This window comes from Dufourea novaeangliae, unplaced genomic scaffold, assembly GCF_001272555.1.
Source record: "Dufourea novaeangliae isolate 0120121106 unplaced genomic scaffold, ASM127255v1 scaffold96, whole genome shotgun sequence".
In the NCBI taxonomy this organism is placed as follows: domain Eukaryota; kingdom Metazoa; phylum Arthropoda; class Insecta; order Hymenoptera; family Halictidae; genus Dufourea; species Dufourea novaeangliae.
In genome coordinates, this window is record NW_015373974.1 from 946,360 (window position 1) to 966,019 (window position 19,660).

Consider the following 19,660-nt stretch of genomic DNA (forward strand, 5'->3'; position numbering starts at 1 on the left):
TCATGGTTTTCGTTCTATGACAATATAAAACAATATCACAACAACGTGGCATCTAATTTTTTCGTCGACAAAAGTCATAAACATTTAGTGTCACTCCATAAAAATCACGATTTACTGTCACTTAAAAACATGCCTTTAAAGTCCAAGTAAATCACCAGCAACGTACTACACGAAGGGTCAAGCGAGCATCTATTATTCGCTAACGAATTCAATAATATCGAATAATTTTCCAGGTAAATCCGACGGTGAACGTGATAATCGAAAAAGGTAAGAATTTTCCGTATTAAATAATTAACAATAAAATCATCTGTACGTTTCCGGAAACACAGTATAGCACACGAATCGATCAGTTACTGCGGATAAACGGTCGCTCGGCTAAGTTCGGTTGGTCGATACGCGTAGTCGGCGATACTCGGGGCTCTTGTCGATGTGTGGCGAATAGGTCATCGCACGGAAGTCGGTTCCTTTCGTTCGGTTGGGATAGGCTGTTCGTCCGGCGCTTCGTTCACTAGTCACTCACCAATTCAACATTCCAAAGGCCGGCTCCTCTTACCGCCTCTCTTCGACACTGTCCTCTGGTAAGTCGAATCTCCTGCTCGCTGAGGATCAGTTAAAATCACCGAAAATTCGTGTAATTCCACGGGAACTGCCGCGATTAACGATCATCCTGTTGGAAATAGTAACTGGAGCATCGTTACGTCGTGATATAATCGGGGGAACGGTGAGAAATTCGTGCGGTAACCGGAATTCGGCCATCGTAGAAGGGAACACGAGTATAAGAAGCCATTTTCTATTCGCCAATTACGTTCGTCCGGTTCGTTTGCAGTAGTATATCCGTGCTTTTTTCATTACAAAAACAATAAAAAGAAGAAATCGTTAATTATCGACCGTGTGCGTTTTTGACCCTGCTACCCTTCACGGATATCGGATCGATTTTACGTAGAGCACGCGTTACGTAATCTAGATCGTGCATTTTGTTCGTGGCTTGCAGTGGTTCACTTGTCGTTCGCCGGGTTTAGCACGCGGACTCGTTGGAAGAAGGAATCTTTTCAAACATTTCGTGTGTATTCGTTCGTTTTTCAGGTACTCGCTTAGCGAATACATAACGCCAAACGTCACCATGTACGCTTGCACTCGATTCATCGCACCTCTCGCCAGGTCTACCGTGAGTAAAGAGAAGCTTCCCATGGTTCTTTTTGTGGTCCACACGCGCGTCATTATATAACGCGCGGAGTGCCTGATTTTTCCTTGTAATTCCCTGAATTTTCTTCGCAGTTGGTCTCTGGAACCAAGAACTACATCCGGCCGTTGAGCAGTGCCGTGGTAAACCACAGCCAGACACTTCAGCAGAATCAAGTCCAGAGCCCAGTCAGCATCGTGAGTATCCCTGACTTCTTTTTTTTTTCTTCACACATTGCATAACCCCTCTACCCCCCATTGAAGGTTACATAAGCATCTTTAACCTCGTATTGGAAATGTTTCTCGTGGTAAACAGACGATTTAGTGAATTAAATCCCTGGTTGCATTATTCGTGCATTTGCAGGTCTTTAAAGTTTGCATGTTTATGATTACAATGGATGTTGTACACCCATCGATGTTGTGTCACTGAGAATGTTCAATGAATGGGATAAAGTACAACAAAGGTAGGGCGATCGATTGTGTAAATTTATATGTGGGAATTAAATATGTAATTGTATTAAATTAGAGGGCATGTATCTGAATTATAAAATTTATGATTCTTGTTTCTTGTTCTCCTTTGGTAGCTTGGTATAACAAATGGGTGATTAAAATGAATACAGAAGTTTGACAGTTCTTTTATTTTACTGTTAAACATAGAACAGATTTCTTCTAAGCATTCCGAGGTATTGATTAAGTATGGTAAAACTAATAATAGTGGTTATGTAAGTCACACTTATCTTCAATGAAGAAATAGTTTGAGTGTGCTTGACCTCCTTGGAAATCAAACTGGATTAATTGTAATATATTAATCATCTTTTTCTGATATTTTATTAAATACAAAGAAATTAATGATCCAATGAATAGAATTTCACATTTCTGAGTTTTGTAACATAAACCGATGTTTCTTCATTTTCATATTATAACTTCATCTTTTGTCGCCGTACATTCAGATGGTATGCAAATGTGCTCTACCATGTTAATTATGTTTTACAGTCGCCTATTGTGCGTAACTTCCAAACTTCCACAATCAGTCGTGACATTGACTCTGCTGCTAAGTTCATTGGTGCTGGTGCAGCCACTGTTGGTGTCGCTGGATCAGGTATGCGAACATATTTCTTTTACTGATTAATTTAAATTACGAATTGTTAAGTTCACTTGTCAGTTAAACTCTGCAGACATACTCCTCTAACTGTTACTATCTCCTATTTCTCCGTAACAATCCATATGTGTTCCCGTTGTTTGTATTTCAGGTGTTGGCATCGGATTGATTTTTGGTTCCTTGATTCTTGGTTATGCCCGAAACCCCTCCTTAAAGCAGCAAGTCTTTAGCTATGCTGTTCTTGGTTTTGCGTTATCAGAAGCAATGGGTCTCTTTTGCCTGATGATAGCGTTCCTTATATTGTTTGCCCTATAAGTTCTCTTCCACAAATTGCTCCTGATCACAGCAAGTTATGAAATCCATTTCATTAAAAACATCAACAAAAGGGAACTTCTGTAATCCGAAAATTCCGATTTTTCAAGACTTTCTTTGAACCATCAGGCAATTTATTTTGCTATTTTTTTAGTTCTTTAAGGTGACAACACCCCTTGAAGGTTAGGTGGACAGAAAAATAGAAAAGCACACATTAACCTTTAAGGAACGTTATCACTCTGAAGAACTAAAAAGTAGTAAAATAAATTGCCCGATGTTTTCATTGAGGTCCCCTACAGACCAGCAAAAATCAGACTTTATAGGTTAAGCAGAGTTCGCTTGCAATTCGTTCATTGAATCAACAAGGCGTACAGCATCAGCAGTTGAGGGATCTTCATTCTGATTTCAGGTGCTGGAATTGGATCGGTGTTTGGATCTTTAATCATCGGCTATGCCAGGAATCCGTCTCTCAAGCAGCAGCTCTTCTCGTATGCCATCTTGGGATTCGCCTTGTCTGAGGCCATGGGTCTTTTCTGCCTTATGATGGCTTTCCTGCTCTTGTTCGCGTTCTAAGTCACCAATATCGCATAAGAAATTGCTGATAGTTTTAGTGCGTCACTGCCAAGACAGCGTCTCCTTGCTTCCTATACGGGGGGCAGTAGAAGCTGTTGTTGGTACATGGGATGCCATGAAATCATTAGAGAAGCTCACGAGTATCTGGTTCGACGGGGTGTGCGACGGTACGACAATGAGTGGGGTGGACATACAACTTGGCTGTACACACGTGTTTTTGGATAAAATCGGACCGTCTCCCGACCCCTTCAAACCTGTTCACTGATTTGTAATCATTTCATGGTCTGCTGTTTCATGTAGCGTAACTCACATTGTTATAAAGAAAAAAAAATCAGTATAACGAACGAATAAAACGTTAATGAAAGTTTATTAAAAAAAGAAAACTAAACGACAGCCTCTTCACCTGCATACCCGTTATATATACGCACGTACGTATGGTATTCAACACGTTGATATCGTTCCAAGAGAGTAGTACTACACCTTTGATGATTCTCTTTTGTTACCCGGATATGGTTCATTATTGTGCCGTCGCGTGCACGTTGTTAAGGTAACTCTTGACGAAAAAAAAGGAAAAACTGTACAGTGATATCAAATAAACACTTTTGTCGTGAAATCATTTTTTATTGTACGAATGATTCATCGTTTGAATTGTCCTTCTCCTCGATAACGCCTAACATTCACATAACTTCTGTATATTGTCTTTTAGAGAAACTCTGTTTTTATAGAGAGAAATATGTACAAGTCGAAGATTCTCCAGAAATAACGAGAAGATAGTGATCAAAGTTTTTGTCAATATATCAGTCTCTTTTGGCATTAACAGTTAAGTTATAATTATTGTACAACATTTAATTGAAATATGAAACATTTGTTTTTGCTATTTGTAAATTGGATTTAATAGAAGTAACAGAAATAATTGGACACATATTGTTCATTACGTGTGTTTATTGAATACGAAATGTAAATTCAATAACAGTCGTTGATAACATATTGATTGTAGGCCAAATGCATACCTACGCATTGCATTAACAAAAAAAAAAAAGAATGAAGTTTTGTAAATCATTAATTTTTGCCGACTTAGGATAGCAATTAATCTTCATGAATTATATTACAACTTTACAAATATTGTGCATGTGTATAAACTTAACATAGCGAACATAATTTAAAGGTTTGACGCAACCGATGATCACGCGGATTCGCCAGGCTTGGAGGGTCGTAGAATTTTTTTATACTCCATTATTTCATCTATACGAAACAATCGCTATAAGTACTCTTAAAGAACAATACGAGTAAGTTAAAAGTAACGTTTACTTAAAATAAGAAAAAATGTAAGTAAAGTCTTTAGTCTTCATTAGCTTAAAAATATTCGTCCATCTCGAAGTTTTCAAATTAACTGTACACCTTCCGGTCGAAAAGTCGAATCGATATTAAACGTTTTTCTTTTTTACACAGGTATGATAATGTACAGTATCGTAAAAAAAAGAAAGAAATTAATTCATTGCATTGGCAAAACCTATTTGTGGTTCTCCTAGATTGTTATGCGGTAACATGTTCAGTTGGTCTAAAAGATTTTCCCTCTCCCGCAAACACGCCCACGCTTTCTCGTGTTCCTTCTTCGTCAACGGGATCTTCCTTTGCTTCGAGAGCATCAGTTTCTTGTAGTGTTCGATCACCTCGTTGTCTGCGGTGCTGATCTTTCGTTTCAGTGCCTGTCGTTTGCTCTCCTCCTGGGCCAACGTCAGCAGCCTCTTCAATTGCATCACATTATGATTCGATAGCGCTTGGAGTTCTTGCTGACATCTTTTAATTTCCGTTAAAATCTCATCGTCGTCCTGACCTCGTTTCTGGGGATCAGCCTCCAGGATTCCCTGTTCGACCAGTTCCTTGTGCATTCTTAATTCTAAATTAATGGAGTTCTGAATCGTAAGATCCCTCAATACAGGTGGATCGCTGTCCCTGAATAGTTTATTATCTGTATTATTATTAGCAACGTACACATTCTCCTCCAGCAAAGCAGAGACCAATCTCTGCGTAAGTGGCCCAGCTATACTGTGCGCCTTCTTGTCATTCTTTCCCACTAACAGAGACACGTCCGAACGACTTTTTTTCTTCTCTCTATTCGGATTCGCTGCGTCCTCCTCTTGCAGCAGATCGTTGTGAGCCCATATCAAACTGTAATGTCGTCCCAACGGAGGAACCTTCTTGAATTCACTAATATCACTATGGGTGGCAATCAGTTCTTCCAACAGTTTAATATCGTCGGGCATGATGTCTGTACAGTAGGGATCCACAGACGCCCAAAATTTATTAGGCGTGTCGTTTTTCGGTAACAGTAACTTCGGCGACTCGGATTTCGAGCCCTCGATCCTAGTGATTTCGTGCACATTTGGAATGACTTGAGAGTTCGAGCTGGAGACAGCTTTTTGCTTGAACAGCTTCGCTGGCAAAGGTGACTGAGTTTTGGCGTTGAGTTCCTTTGGCTTGAATTTCTCATCCTTGACCTTCTTGTCCAGAAGCGAAAGGCCTTTCCCACTTTTCGACCTTCTGTCTCTGCGCTCCTCAGCTGACGATAAGCTTGCTATTTCCTCTTGAATCATACGATGTCGCACGACGACAGACGACAGGAGCATTTCTAATTCTAACTGTAACGTATCTAGGTCCTCCATTCCAACACCTTCCTCCACGCTGCGCTGTAGAATACTGCTGTATCTTGGAAGAAGGCGGCTATTGTCGGCAATTTTTAATACAGGTAAAGACATTGTTGTCTCCATACTTTCCGAGCTTGTGTCTGAATTCAGTGTTGAAGACTGGACAGTCTTCCCACTCTCTCGGATCTTGACGACAGCCTTTTTGGAACTTTGCTTGCCTTTACCCGACATGGTTAACAGGGGGTCTAGTAGAACAGGTAAATGTTCGGCAAGAATATCGTGACTGCTACACTATGAAACATTCATTTTTAAATGATTTCATTAGAATGATTCATCTTTCTCTCCTTTCATTTTCGGTACTTAAAACTGTTACCTCTTTAATAAACAATGCTTCCTCTCGACATCTACCAGGAATTCCAGTATTTACCTCGAGGAGTCTAACTGTCATACAGTTTCAATTGTTTATCCTCCATTTGTCAATAGTTTTATTATCAACGTCGTCGAATGTTAGGTTAAGGACGTCCACAATCTGTCGTGATATCGATCGCCTCGATCAACCGAGGCAGTAGTGTGTAGAATGGATCGATCGATTTTCACCTAATTAAAGTCGATCAGATATAGAATAATTCTATTTTCATGTGTTTTGTAGCAAAATATTGTTTATTTAACTGGACACCCATACGAAAGCGCCATTGCGAATCCATGGGGAGTCATCTAACGGCGAAGTCAGCAAAATAATCGACAGGGGAAAATACAGGTATTGGCGCGACCATAGTCATTAGACAGTATTATCGAATTTTTGTAGCGGGAACTGCTAACAAACTGCAGACTTTATGCATTTATAACATATGTTAATATGTGGAATGCAATAAAATAAAATTCCAACGAAAATATTATGAAGTATTTTATATGTTTAGCTCGATAAAATCATTAAAGAAGAATGTGACTAATAATCGTAACTGTAATAATAGTAATATATCGTTTCTGTTATTTAAGCTTCCTGATGAATCTCAAATCGTAAAAATCTATCTTTCAAATCGTACAAAATTCATCGTAGTTACAAAATCTCTTACTCTTGCTTGTCACTACTGATTGTTGTGATTACACGATTTAATGTAACGAAGAAGATTGTTGAATAATTGCACGTGACTTCATGAGGTAATAATATTCCTCGGTTAAATTGTTTTAAAAACAATAGTTTTTATGAATAACCAGAAATAACAGTGACAATATGCAGATTGTAATTCGTCGAATGAGCGTCACTGAGGGCACAGAATTGCCATTAGGTCATAGTGTCTACGGTAAGGGACAGAAAATATGAAAAATCCGTATTATTATATTGTGTTTTGTAAATGGTAATACAATATTTCTTATCTGAGCGACATTTATTCCAGTATAATGGCATCGATTTTTGGTGTCCGTGTCTCAAAAGTCAATCCCATAGGATGTTTGTCACGATTATGTAAGGTTAGTAATCTTCGACAGTATTATTGAATTAATGAAAAAAAAAGAAACAGCAGCTCTAAAGTATATTTCTTATAAAATGTTTGAAACTTCGCCTTAACAAGATTTCCAATAGTTGTGAATTAAACACTTCGAACTATGTAAATATAGAATGGAATAAACTAAATATTCTGCTCCATTTACATATTTCATGGATTGTCTTTTAGGCATCAAAAAACCACAATGTGACACAAGTGGCATTGATGACAAGATTATCATTGAAGATACCTGGGAATAAACCTCCTCCATTCCCCTATTGGAAGAAAACGTATAATATTATTCGACGGGTGATGGATCCAATCACATACAGATTTGACGAAAATACCAGACTAGTGGTTGTAGACGGGCTTCCTGCTGTCGGGAAGAGCAAATTTTGTGAAAAGATAGCGGATGCTTTTGGAATGTTGTACATGCCAGCACCAACGCAAGATGATTTGTACATTAATCGATATGGATTCGATGTCCGTACTTTAGACGACCAGTTACCATTTATGTGCAAAAGTTTTGACGTACCAAGATTTTTAGAGAATCCCCATGATAAAAGAGCAGGCTTATTTCAAGAACAGTTTTTCCTAATGAGGATGGATCAGTACTTTAATGCATTGCTTCATATATTATCGACCGGTCAAGGTGTGGTTCTTAATCGGTCTGTTTTCTCAGAGATCATCTTTGCCGAAGCCATGTTGAAGGCTGGTTATATCCATGAAGACGTATACCTGCATTATGTCACAATGAGGAATACTGCTTTAAAGAAGTTACCAAGACCGCATTTAGCAGTATACTTAGATGTACCCGCAGAACTTGTCCAGGTAATATCCTACCAATGTTTCTCGGTCAATTGTAATGACATATGATCAACTTTTCGAACAAATCCGTTACAGGAGAAGATTAAGCAAAGAGGTAGACCCGAGGAAATTAACACGAAAGTCTTCAGTACACAATTCCTGAACGATATGAGAGACAGCTACAGAGAGAAATACCTAAAGCAGTTGGCTACTCACTCGCATTTATTAATTTACGATTGGTCCAAAGAGGCTGATTATAATATTGTAGTGGAAGATATAGAGGCTATAGATTTTGAAAATTATGAGAATAAGAAATTGAAGGATTGGGAGTTTGATGAGGCAGAGGACGTTGTTATGTTAAGATACAAGTGTGATACCGATTACCGGTTGAGTTTGTATTGTAAAATGTTGATGGCAGGTGAGACAGTAATGGCTGAAGATTTAATACAGACAGCGGAGGATAGGGAAAAGTCAAAAAAAGTAATGGCCGAAGTATGTAAAATATTCTTGTGCTGTTCTCAGATTATTAAGCGATTGTTACGAAATATATAATTGTTGCTTTTTTTCCAGTGTGACACTGAACAATTTTCATACGGATTCAATCCAAAAGCCGGCGACAAAATTCTTTTTAAAGGTAATCCACGCGACCTCTACTACTTTCGTCGAAATTCGCAGGATTTTGTAAATCGATCGAAGTATATGTCGTGAAGTCTGTAATATAAATAGAACTAGAATTCGAAGGAAAAGTAAGAGCGTCTTTGAGCTAATCGAAAGAAATCAGTGAGATGCTCGATTGTTAACGATATAATAAAATGAAATGTAGTTCCAAGTTGAGTTTAGGATTGCTTCACTTTTAGTCAGTCTCAGTGTCAAGGAGCTTTATCACACATTAGGAGCTTAATTCGTCTGAACTTAAGGATGGAAAAAATAGAGTGTATAATACTTAATAATGTTATTATTACTCCGTCATTATATTGGGAAACATACAGCTTAAAAATATAAATTCTTCATGAAATTATATTGATTTCAATGCACGAAAATGCCCGGCTATAAGACTTCTGAGAAATAGAATATTAATTATTCATGCAGAAACGGAAATCACATATTCACTGGTCTTTTTGGTACAGTACAAACCGCATAACCTATATAAATGCTTTGGTTCGTGTAGAAGTTACCGATGATAATTTATAAATCTACCGAATCAGACAACACTTTCGTTCTTCACCACTCTGCAGGTTTATAAAATTTATATCTGCGGTATCCGCGCGACAACCTTTTCTATTCACTTGTGTAACAAGTGAAAATAAGTGAAGTAAAGTTTGTGTAAAAATAGTAAATTCTGATTATAGAAGATAGTGAGAAAAATCATCACCTTTTCATGTTTCAAGTGCATCGGTGTTAAATATACGAAAAAAAGAAACGTGCTGCGACTTAAATGATAAAGGAAACAGTATATACTACGCTTTGAAACAAAATGAAGTTGACTGTTCATAAATTTGCACAAATACTTTTACAGCGAAGTGTTTTCAATTAACTCTATACCTCGTTTTTGGAAACGTTAATTGAGATTAACCAAACGAAATCGGAATGTGAATTTTTGGTCTGTAAACCATTTACCTTGTTGTTTAATTCGCAATCATACATTCCTGCAGAAAGACGGCACACCTTCAGGAATAATAGTTATCCGTTCATATTTTTGCTTTAAAATCAACTGGGCAAAACCGGCAGTGGTCTGACATTTAAGTGTAACCATACATCCTATGTATAAACAATCTGTACATTTAATATTTAACTTTGCACACGACAGAATTAGAACATCGTTTAATTAATTTCTGTTACCGAGGACACGTGTATAATACTAATTCTTTGCACTTTGCGCCGTCATTAGAAAAAAATGACATATATATTCGCTGAAGTACAGTCAGCACGATTTGTTAATGAGAAGCTTTTTTTAAGGGGTCAAACTGCAACAGGAATTAGTTTTTCGTGCAGTTTTGTAGAAGGCCTTCGACTGTGCACTAAGACCTTCCGACTTCAAAACGAGATCGTCCAATTTCTCTCCTCTTTGAAGCGCAGCCTCGAGCGTGTTGCGCTGTAAATTTCGGCAAAACAATTATGAAACAAAATAGTAAACACCTTGATCGTTTACTCTCGTGTAATACTCACCAAAATGATGTTTGTTTCGTCTAAATCGGTTTGCATTTTCGTAAGAGCGTCCGCTTCATTAGGATTCTGATATTTAGCTAGGTAGACATTGATCTGCGAGAAATCGGTCGTGGCCTCGCTCAGTGTATCCCACGTGGAATTCGGATATCTGGCTGCGAAATCGTCCATGACTCTCGTGATCAATGTGTGCGCCACTCTTTTCGGGTATTCGTGATCCGATATAAGAACCGCGGCTAGATTGTCCGCTCTCACGTACACGTGACACATGTAATCTATAGGGAAGTATTGTTTAAACTTAACACACTATTTTCGTGCGATTTGCTTCTCACGATAATTAGCTTTTCTGCATTAAGCGAAGAATAAACATATCTGGACCCTAGGGGCAGAATGTATTAAGTTCATATTTTTAAGAAACTGACAAATTTTTCACTCTTTCGAATGGTAAAAATTACTTCGTTCTAAGTTGTTTAGTTTTTATTATAATAGTGTGAAAATGATATTAAGTCTGTATCTTGTTCCGAGCCAAACAATGTAAAATCTATTACATAGGGGAAGTAATGTTCACCATTCTTTGCATCTAGCAATTGTTTCTTGTTGAATTCTTAACCAAATGGTTCCAAAGTTACAAGATTTTCCTACAGCTTTCCTCTAAAGTATGAAAAGTATGACTTAATAAACTCTGGCTCTGGGGTCCCGATATGTATTCAAAACGAACTTTACCTCCTTCTTTCACGCTCTGCCTGCAACTCAGCTGAGTCCTTTCTACAATCGTCTTGCTTACAAAGCCCATAAACTCTTTGACGCTTCCTCTTTGGAAAAACGAGAACGACTCTACGTCGTACGCAGCCTTCACGGTTGTCGCCGACGTAGGCTTTTTATGTAGAACACACAACGCGTATAACTTTACCATTTTTTTTTAGCTGTAAAAGAAACATTGTTAATCGGCAAGTGGGATCGTATCTTAATTCGATCAAGTCAGCAATGTTCTAGCCATCGGTCTCAAATGTGTTAACTCCTCGGTTATTTTTGTTTCTACTAGTCTACAGCAGAAGTCTGATTTTTTGTACAGTATTAGACTAGGAAAATGCAATTTTATTACCTTCAAAAGAGGATTATTCTAAAATTAGAGATATTTCTAAAATTGACAGAAGTTACCAGACACTTTAGTAAAATCTATTTAATGATGTCTTTGAGGAAAGCATCAGACACAGAACTTACAATTAATTTCTTAAACTGATGTAAAAAATTTACTTTCATTACCATCATAATTTCAGTCTACAGGCACAACAGGTGTTTACGTAAACAATAATAAATCTGATGTACTTAAGTATTCTAAATAATGAAAAATTGATCATACGCGGCGTAATTATTAAATACGTATCTGTAAATCGTGCTTTATTCAGTTTCTTATTACAGATAGAAGTAAATTCGAACACAAAAAAGATATACTTTTTTGAAAGCACTATCATTTTATGAAACTGTCGAAGGGTTAAGACATTCAATCCATTTGGAGTGAACTTGATTCGTCGAGTCGTGGAAATCCAAAATAATAGATTTACAACAATGAAACATTATTTTACACAGCACAATGCAAAAAAGTAGAAAAAAATTATATTTTTATATGAAGGGTTGTCTTACTCAACCTACCACCGTTTACTATAAAACGTTGCCGTTAGTTTAATTTCTTTAACACACGACACACGCGTCAAGTGTACATCCAACCCGTGGATTTTTTTATTTCCAGATGTGATTCAATAACTACTTCTATTTTCTTTCACGACTACACCTACTCTAATTTTACGGATCAAGGAGATCGCCATCTTGCCACCGTGGTTCTCACTCGAGTGTAATTTTCTAATAAATCTACGAAATGATCGATGGAACTTTTTTCATTCCGTCTATCTCTTTTGTTTGAGTACTAGCGACTACGTTGCGTTTAGTTTAAGTTATTTTGTATTAATAGCATTAATTAGTATTAATTAGAATATTAAGATAATATTAGTTCTAAGCTGAAGAACGAAGACAACCGACGAGGGAACTTAGTTTTTTATAGGTTTAGGCTCAAGAAAGAAGTCATCCGCCGAGGGATTTTAGTACAGATAGTATTAGATAGTTAAGATTTAAGTTATTTATAAGGTTTATTGTGAAAGGTGGGAAGATGTAGAACTTGTGATTCCATCTACCTGCCTTGGGCCTCCACTCGCAGCAACCTCCTCGTGGTGAGGCCCGGGCAATCGGTATTATCATCGGTAAAGTATTGTAAAACGAAGATAATATCGAGCTAATGGCTGCAAACTTTGCATAATATTTCGTAACAGCATGTTCTATGTTACAGCGGACTTTAAAGGCGAAGGTAGCTATATATATATATATGTATAAACAGGCATTATTTTTCTTCGTAACGAATTACATTCGAAGCTTCAAGAACGTAGACTAGTACACTCTAGCATCTGGGAACCAGTAATTACAAGAGCATGGGTAAAATTATAATTGTTTTCAACGGTTTACTCTGTATCCCGTCATGCGTCCCCCGTTTAGTTCACTTTAGACAAGTCATACAACATTATCCTGACAACTTTCGTCTTGACCAAGCATACGATTTGTAGCTTAAAGAACGTAGATTAATCGGCTGTCATTAACAGTAACAATAAACGACCAGAACACTATTAAAATCGCATTTAATCGCGGAGTACCACTACTTTTTTGACGGGTGGCGCCACCAGTCAAAAAAATAGTGGTACTCCGCGATTAAATGCGATTTAAACAGTGTTCTGGACGTTTATTGTTATTTGCAATGACAGAGGATTAATCTACGTTCTTTCAGCTACAAATTGAGTGCTTTGTCAAGGCGGAAGCTGTCAGGATAACGTCGGAAGAGTTGTCCAAAGTGAACTAAACGGGGTAAGAAAAGTAAAGACAAAAAGTAAAGAACTATTAGGTTTTCTCCACCAATCAGAAACGATCACGAAAAATCACAAATCACTGTGAAAAATCACCGTGATTGGGAACGAACGTGATCGAATAACGAGTGATTCACAACAAGTAGCAGTTCACGCCATCTCTAGTGAGCGTTCGCAAATCCTCAGCTTTACTCGCCGTACTCAGCTTTCAGAAAATCCTCAGCGATTCCTATTTGAACCATAGACCGGGGCTTTCAGAGGATCCAAGAGGATTAACTATTCAGCTTGTTTCTGGTTCTGTACATAGAATTAATATGATTTTATATTTAAATTTAATACAATAATTACATCGTTATTAGTGTAGTTATCGGTGGTGTTATTAGTGGTGATTCCATTTAAAATGGCAGATATTGCAAGTAAGAAGAAAGCTAAAGTTGTTTTGTCTATGCAACAACGGCTGGAGATTCTGGAAGATTTGAAGACACAGTCTCATGCAAGGATTGCTGAAAAATATGGTGTACACCCAAGAACAATTTATCGGATAAGCAGAAACGCTGCACGCATTAGCGAATTTACAGACAGGAGTAAGGAACAGAAGGAACGGCGAGCTATTAAAAGACCAAAGTATGAAGAATTGGAACAGTGTATGCTGACATGGATTGCAGAAAGGAGGTCACTCGGGGATATCCTGTCAGATGCTGTAATTTTCCAGAAAGCTGCCGAAATGAAAAAAAATTTTCCATTATATTCACATTCAAACTTGACCAGAACTTGGCTTGCATCTTTCAAGAAACGTAACAACATACGTTTTGTCAATGGATTTCGTGACACAGACAGTGCTGATGTAAATGCGGCTGGGGTATTTGTAAAGGATTTGAAAAACTTAATAGAAGAAGAGCACATAAATGTGGAAAACATTTATAACATGGATGAAAGCAGGCTTATGTGGAAAGCTCTGCCCAAAAAGGTGCAGGAAAAATTCAAAGAAGAGTGCCTCGGACGTTCCACTATCAGCAGTGAGCGAATTACATTGGTGTTGTGTGCGAATGCGTCAGGAACAAACAAAATGACACCCTTATTAATCTATAAATATCAGAATCCAAGGTCTTTGAAAGATTGCAAAGATAGCCTTCCTGTCATATTTAAATCACAAGCAAATGGATGTATGGATCAATCATTATTTAAAGATTGGTTTGAGAATCACTTTAAGCCTGATGTAAGGAAGTACCAAGTACAGAAAGAAATAAATGGTAAAGTTATTTTATTATTAGACAATTGCGATGAACACGAACTTTCAACAGATATAGAAGAAGATGATGATTTCAAAATAATATATCTACCACCTTACACAACCACTCTTATACATCCCATGTATCAGGGGATAGTACTGAAAACTAAAAGACTTTTCCTCCACAGAATGTTACAAAGGGTTGTAAGGTGTGACGGAGGAGTAAACGAATTTTATAAAGACTACAACATGAAAAGTTGTATAGATATATTGCATGAATCATGGGCGGAAGTAACGTCAGAGACCATAAGAAATGCTTGGAATGAAATTATTCCAGTACCTGCTGCAAATTTCGAGGAAACCGAAGAAAGAGATCAATCGCTTCAACGTGATCTCCAAGATCTGATCAGCACCATTATTGGAGAAAAATCTACAGAACAACATGTCACAGAATTTTTATCTGCATGCGAGGAAGTAGGAAGGAAAAGTTTTCCCAAGAAGGAAAAGTTAGAAGATGAATGCGAAGAAAATGAAAATAAGAATGACAACAAAGATGAAGAAGATGATGTAGAGAAAGACAATATTGATGACAGTAAAGATGAAGATAGTTTCAAAGAACGAAAAGAAATAGTTGTTCCAAGAGTTATAGATGAAGGTAATTTCGGAGAACAAGAAGAATTACTTGTTTTAGGAGATACAGATGAAGATAATTTCGAAGAACAAGAAGAAATACTTGTTCCAAGAGATCTAGATGAAGATACTATACACGAATTAAAATATTTATTGGGACATCTCATGTTTTATAGTACCAAAGCACCTCCATATATACAGCTAATAGTACAAAGTGTAAAAGAATATTTTTTAGATAACCAAAATGAGAAATAAAAAAAGATCAATAATTTTTGCTCTTTGGGAACAGTCAGACGAGTAATGTACAAGGTGAATTTCTCGCTGCTTGAGTGGAAACGCAAGCCGTCCGTTTTGTTGCTTAAACGACAAAGCAGGCAGCCTTTCCATCCTAGCAACGAGAGATTCACCTTGTACAGTGCAGGCCTGTCCAAATGGTACATATAAGTAATATTTACGACTACCTTTACTAAATTTGTACAAATGTTATTATTAGTATACTATAAAATGGTGTAAATGTAAATAATACTCAAACCTACATTTACTATATAAATTTGTATAAATATTATTATAAATATACATATATAGTCAATTCATACACGTAAATAGTATTTAAGCCTAGTTTTACTGAATAAATTGTACATTCTCTTACGATTTTGTTAATAAAAAACAGTTAAATAATACATGTGCGTTATCCCATATTTTGCGAAATTTGAATTTGAAAAAGTGCGGGAAATTGTAAAATCGCGAAAATGCAAAAATAATGGTAGACACCTGGTGGTGGAAATTGGAACTAAATCCAGAACCTCTTGGAAAAGTTTTAAATAACGCAAATTTTTGTTTACTCTTGAAAGTCACAGCAACCGTTATATTTCAATCTAAAACCATCTAAATAAATTATACTGAATTACACATTAAACGAAGGAAGAGTGAGGGAGTTCTCTTTAACTTCGTGTATCTGCATTTCAATGATATGAAAGAAATCGATTAAACCAAATTTATGCAAATTCGATTAACTGCAGTTAATATTGATTGTTACACAGTTATCTGTCTTGTATATCATTGTATATATTCAATTTAAAAATGTTTCTAATGTGCAATACCGTTTCAACAACAATAATAATAATATGGTTGCTGGATATCGATTGACAAGTTCAAAACCAGTGTCAGCTTCGGGTTTTTGATTATCGTTCAGCAATGCCCTAGACTAGTCAATAAACGTAACGCGTAAATTTCGTGACACGTAAGGCACTGAATCGTGATAAATATTAATCTCTGAATCTATTCGAGAATCTAGTAGCATGTGTAATCAATTACATCATTTATGTAAATAAACCAATAATCACTCCTTGTTCCGTTCTGATAAAAAAAAAACAACAGCATCTATCATGACAGAGGACGTAAATCGGGTGAACAAATGCTACAAAGAGTCTCTGAAGCCCACTGCTAAAACGAATGTAAGCAAAACACTGTCAAATCTTGCATATCATAGCCAAACAACTGGTTCAAGTGACAAAAGTCAGTTACCTGAAATTCTTAACCTTTTTATGCATACAAGACAAACTATTATGCAGTTGATGCGATATTAAACTCATATGTATACATATTTTAAAAAAAAAGGAAAACCATTCTTTAAGACATATCTATTAATAAAGTACCTGGGATCTAGTGTGACCATAAAAAATTTTTTTCTGAATCAATTTTTTCAGGTGTTGGAATGCAGAGTTTGCGAAGAGGTATTCACAGTGGATGGAATGAAAGTTCCAAGGCTGTTACACTGTGGCCATACAGTATGTCACTCCTGTCTACTCCATCTAAGGCCCTGCATGAATGATCAGCAGTTCTTGTTATGTCCGTTCGACAGACAACCTATGGACATTAGTCAGAACAATATTTATGGCTTGAAGAAGAACTTTGCTTTGATCGAGCTGCTCGAAAGGCTGGAAGAATCAAATTGCGAGAAAACACTAGTGTTGGAACGAGAAAGGCTTCAGTCGAATCAGTCATGCGACGAGGATGAAGCGCACACTGCTGTGTTGTACTGTACCATTTGCGCCATTCACTTATGCGAGAATTGCGACAATACCATTCACTCGTCCAAAACGTTGAGTAAACATAAAAGAGTGCCCCTGTCGGAGAAACCAAAGGACAAGCCAAAGTGTCCAGTGCACACTACGCACGTAGCAGAATTCACGTGCAGCCAAGAAGGCTGCCACAATTCGCTTATGTGTTATCTGTGCAAGGACTATGGCAGGCATAGTACGCATAAGGTAATCAGTAGAATTCGTAGCTGAACCGAAAAATATATATATATATCTGTGAGTTGAATTGCAGCTGGCTCTGGTGGAAGTTGAGGCCGAAAACATCAGGAAGTCCATAATCACTGCTCTGCAAAAGATGACGCAGTTCATGGAGAGCATGAGGGACACAGCGAATAGAATAGGCATGTGTTCATTTCCAATATAGCTTTTGGTTGCTCGCATGAGGAGTTAGAGAATGATGCTGCCACCTGTTTAGTTCGAATGAGAAATAATTATTAATCTAGAAAGTAACGATTCTGCTATCACTACCAGACACTGTGATACAGGACTTGGAAGGATGGGCCATAGAAGATGCAAGGCAGAGAGTTCGACAGCACTTCGAGGAACTAAGAGTTCTGCTAGCAGAACAAGAGAAAGCAGCCATTTCCTGTATCGAGGCAGAGACTCGTGGGAGGCTGCGCGCTCTGAGACAGCAGCAAGAAGATCTCACCACCACCAGGTCTCAAGTAGCTGACGTGTGTATTCAGTGTGAAAGTATTTTGGATTCTGAGGATTGGAAGCTGCTGAACAGCGCCACGAAAGTCAAGGAAGTCTTAACCACGCTTGAGCAGCAACAGCAACACTATGCTCAATTAGGACCAGACTTCCTTACACCTGAATCTTCGATACCCATAATATTTAGCAGGGTTCGTAATACTCTGTTTTTTCTATTCTTTCCTCTACAATAATCGATTTAACGAATATTTAAGAGTATAATTACGATTTCAGGACAACCGGGTACACATTGGTACAAAGATTGACATGCGTGTGGTGATCCTTGGGCTTGACGGTGCTGGGAAAACTAGCATCCTAACAGCTATGCGAGGTATCACGCTTACCAGTCCTCCCATACCCACCATAGGGTTCAACGTGGAAAGCCTGGAGTATAAGAATTTAGTGTTCACACTGTGGGACGTTGGGGGCCAACAGAAATTCAGACCCTTGTGGAAACACTACTACCACAACACACAGGCAGTTATCTTTGTCGTCGATGCCAGTAACAGGTCAAGATTCGAGGAGGCACAGAACGAGCTGTCCAAAATCATAAATGAACGTAAACTTAAGGATGCCCTCTTCCTTATATACGCTAACAAGCAGGTGTGGTAATCGATGCAATTGCACGAATAATGGAAATTGTAGTACAACTGAAGTACAGCGTTGCATCCCTATTGTTCACTTTACTGTCCAATGGAGACTTGCAATTGGGGGTACATGCCACAATATTATAAATTTACAGAACAACTTTTAGGAAAAATAAGGTTAAAGAGTTGTTGACGCTACAAGAAGCTAAAAACCGTCGTAAATGTGGTATTTATCACTTTTCCACATAAAGAATAGCGTAAATCACTAGTTTCTATCTACTTTTCCATTTCTTGTCTCGTTACCAAAGAACTAATTAGTGCACTGACGAGCAAACTCGGCTTTTTCTAAGGGAAAAGTCACTGTAGGGGTAAGGACCTATTGTTTGACAAAATTTATTTCAAATACTGAAATAAAAGTTAAACCGAATGTTAATTTGGCATAAATTCCAGCAACTCCCAAGTGATAGGTCTTTCCCTTACACCACTTTCTCCCCTAGCGTCTAAATCTACAGAATATAGGGGAAATGGTTATGTGATTACGCGAAAGTCGACGAGGCGTGCTTATAGAGAAAGAACACTGTATTTCAGATCACTACGATGTTAGTCTCTACTTTGTGAAGCCAATTCTCTATTGTATATTGCAGGATGTACCTGGCTGCGCCAGCGTCGAAGAACTGACAGACATTCTCTGTTTACAAAAGCTCTGCTGCGGACGAGCGTGGCACATCCAAGGCTCGTCGCTAGTCGCAAATGCTGGCGGCTTTACGCAAGGCCTCGACTGGTTAACGCAACGACTGGGAACCCCCGAAACATTGTACACGATACCCACAGTATCGTAAAGCAAAAAACATACACACGTTTAGGTATTTTCTTTCCTTCTTCATACACGCTCACAGTTCGTATAAATTCAATTGTTAGTTGTCCCTCTACAAACTAAGTATTACACATTCCAGAAACATGTTTGTCGATAACTGAAGGTTGTGAGGAAAGTGATAAAAACGGTAGAATCATCGTAGTCATCATTAGTGTAAAACGCATGCATCTTTGTTATGACAATATATGTATAATTGTGCCGATGAGGAGCAATTTAGTAGGCGAAACAAATAAAAACGGTTCCCCGAGCACGTCTAGAAAAGTCTTATTTATTACATTTTGTTTATTGGTTTTTGCCTTCGATACATGAATCATACCCAATTTTACTTTTTTTTACTTGTTCACTCAGTCACGTCCGCGCGCGCACACACATCCCAATCACACGTTT

General features: G+C 37.7%; 6 protein-coding genes across 9 annotated transcripts; 4 read left to right on the plus strand and 2 right to left on the minus strand.

The window, feature by feature from the left end:
* The first annotated feature begins 394 nt into the window (after positions 1-394).
* On the plus strand, positions 395-3,791 carry LOC107187002 (ATP synthase lipid-binding protein, mitochondrial). Its single transcript, XM_015574991.1, has 5 exons — positions 395-578; positions 1,084-1,165; positions 1,276-1,377; positions 2,173-2,278; positions 3,000-3,791. Exons 2-5 carry the CDS (start codon positions 1,121-1,123, stop codon positions 3,161-3,163), a joined length of 417 nt encoding a protein of 138 aa, XP_015430477.1. The 5' UTR covers positions 395-578; positions 1,084-1,120; the 3' UTR covers positions 3,164-3,791.
* Positions 3,792-4,615: 824 nt separating this feature from the next.
* On the minus strand, positions 4,616-6,517 carry LOC107187020 (transcriptional adapter 3-A). The gene is made up of 2 exons (XM_015575011.1): positions 6,182-6,517; positions 4,616-6,094 (listed from the first exon to the last, which is right to left on the minus strand). The coding sequence occupies exon 2, from the start codon at positions 6,037-6,039 to the stop codon at positions 4,651-4,653; it is 1,389 nt and encodes a 462-aa protein (XP_015430497.1). The 5' UTR covers positions 6,040-6,094; positions 6,182-6,517; the 3' UTR covers positions 4,616-4,650.
* A 557-nt stretch (positions 6,518-7,074) lies between these two features.
* On the plus strand, positions 7,075-9,442 carry LOC107186989 (NADH dehydrogenase [ubiquinone] 1 alpha subcomplex subunit 10, mitochondrial). Its single transcript, XM_015574974.1, has 5 exons — positions 7,075-7,109; positions 7,203-7,275; positions 7,479-8,120; positions 8,193-8,588; positions 8,667-9,442. Exons 2-5 carry the CDS (start codon positions 7,207-7,209, stop codon positions 8,802-8,804), a joined length of 1,245 nt encoding a protein of 414 aa, XP_015430460.1. The 5' UTR covers positions 7,075-7,109; positions 7,203-7,206; the 3' UTR covers positions 8,805-9,442.
* Positions 9,440-12,468, minus strand: LOC107186990 (synaptobrevin homolog YKT6). 3 transcript variants are annotated; one of them, XM_015574978.1, is made up of 4 exons: positions 12,446-12,468; positions 10,983-11,182; positions 10,263-10,534; positions 9,440-10,188 (listed from the first exon to the last, which is right to left on the minus strand). In XM_015574978.1, the coding sequence occupies exons 2-4, from the start codon at positions 11,170-11,172 to the stop codon at positions 10,048-10,050; spliced, it is 603 nt and encodes a 200-aa protein (XP_015430464.1). In that variant the 5' UTR covers positions 11,173-11,182; positions 12,446-12,468; the 3' UTR covers positions 9,440-10,047. The 3 variants fall into 3 exon arrangements, with proteins under 3 accessions (XP_015430464.1, XP_015430463.1, XP_015430462.1); XM_015574977.1 differs by lacking the exon at positions 12,446-12,468 and adding an exon at positions 12,053-12,095; XM_015574976.1 differs by lacking the exon at positions 12,446-12,468 and adding an exon at positions 11,910-12,037.
* A 1,094-nt stretch (positions 12,469-13,562) lies between these two features.
* Positions 13,563-15,321, plus strand: LOC107186952 (jerky protein homolog-like). The gene is made up of 2 exons (XM_015574924.1): positions 13,563-15,236; positions 15,310-15,321. The coding sequence occupies exons 1-2, from the start codon at positions 13,563-13,565 to the stop codon at positions 15,319-15,321; spliced, it is 1,686 nt and encodes a 561-aa protein (XP_015430410.1).
* An 878-nt stretch (positions 15,322-16,199) lies between these two features.
* Positions 16,200-19,658, plus strand: LOC107187071 (E3 ubiquitin-protein ligase TRIM23-like). 2 transcript variants are annotated; one of them, XM_015575070.1, is made up of 7 exons: positions 16,200-16,474; positions 16,727-17,287; positions 17,352-17,460; positions 17,591-17,964; positions 18,047-18,415; positions 19,044-19,262; positions 19,353-19,658. In XM_015575070.1, the coding sequence occupies exons 1-6, from the start codon at positions 16,406-16,408 to the stop codon at positions 19,236-19,238; spliced, it is 1,677 nt and encodes a 558-aa protein (XP_015430556.1). In that variant the 5' UTR covers positions 16,200-16,405; the 3' UTR covers positions 19,239-19,262; positions 19,353-19,658. The 2 variants fall into 2 exon arrangements, with proteins under 2 accessions (XP_015430556.1, XP_015430555.1); XM_015575069.1 differs by having other exon boundaries at positions 19,044-19,658.
* Positions 19,659-19,660: the final 2 nt, after the last annotated feature.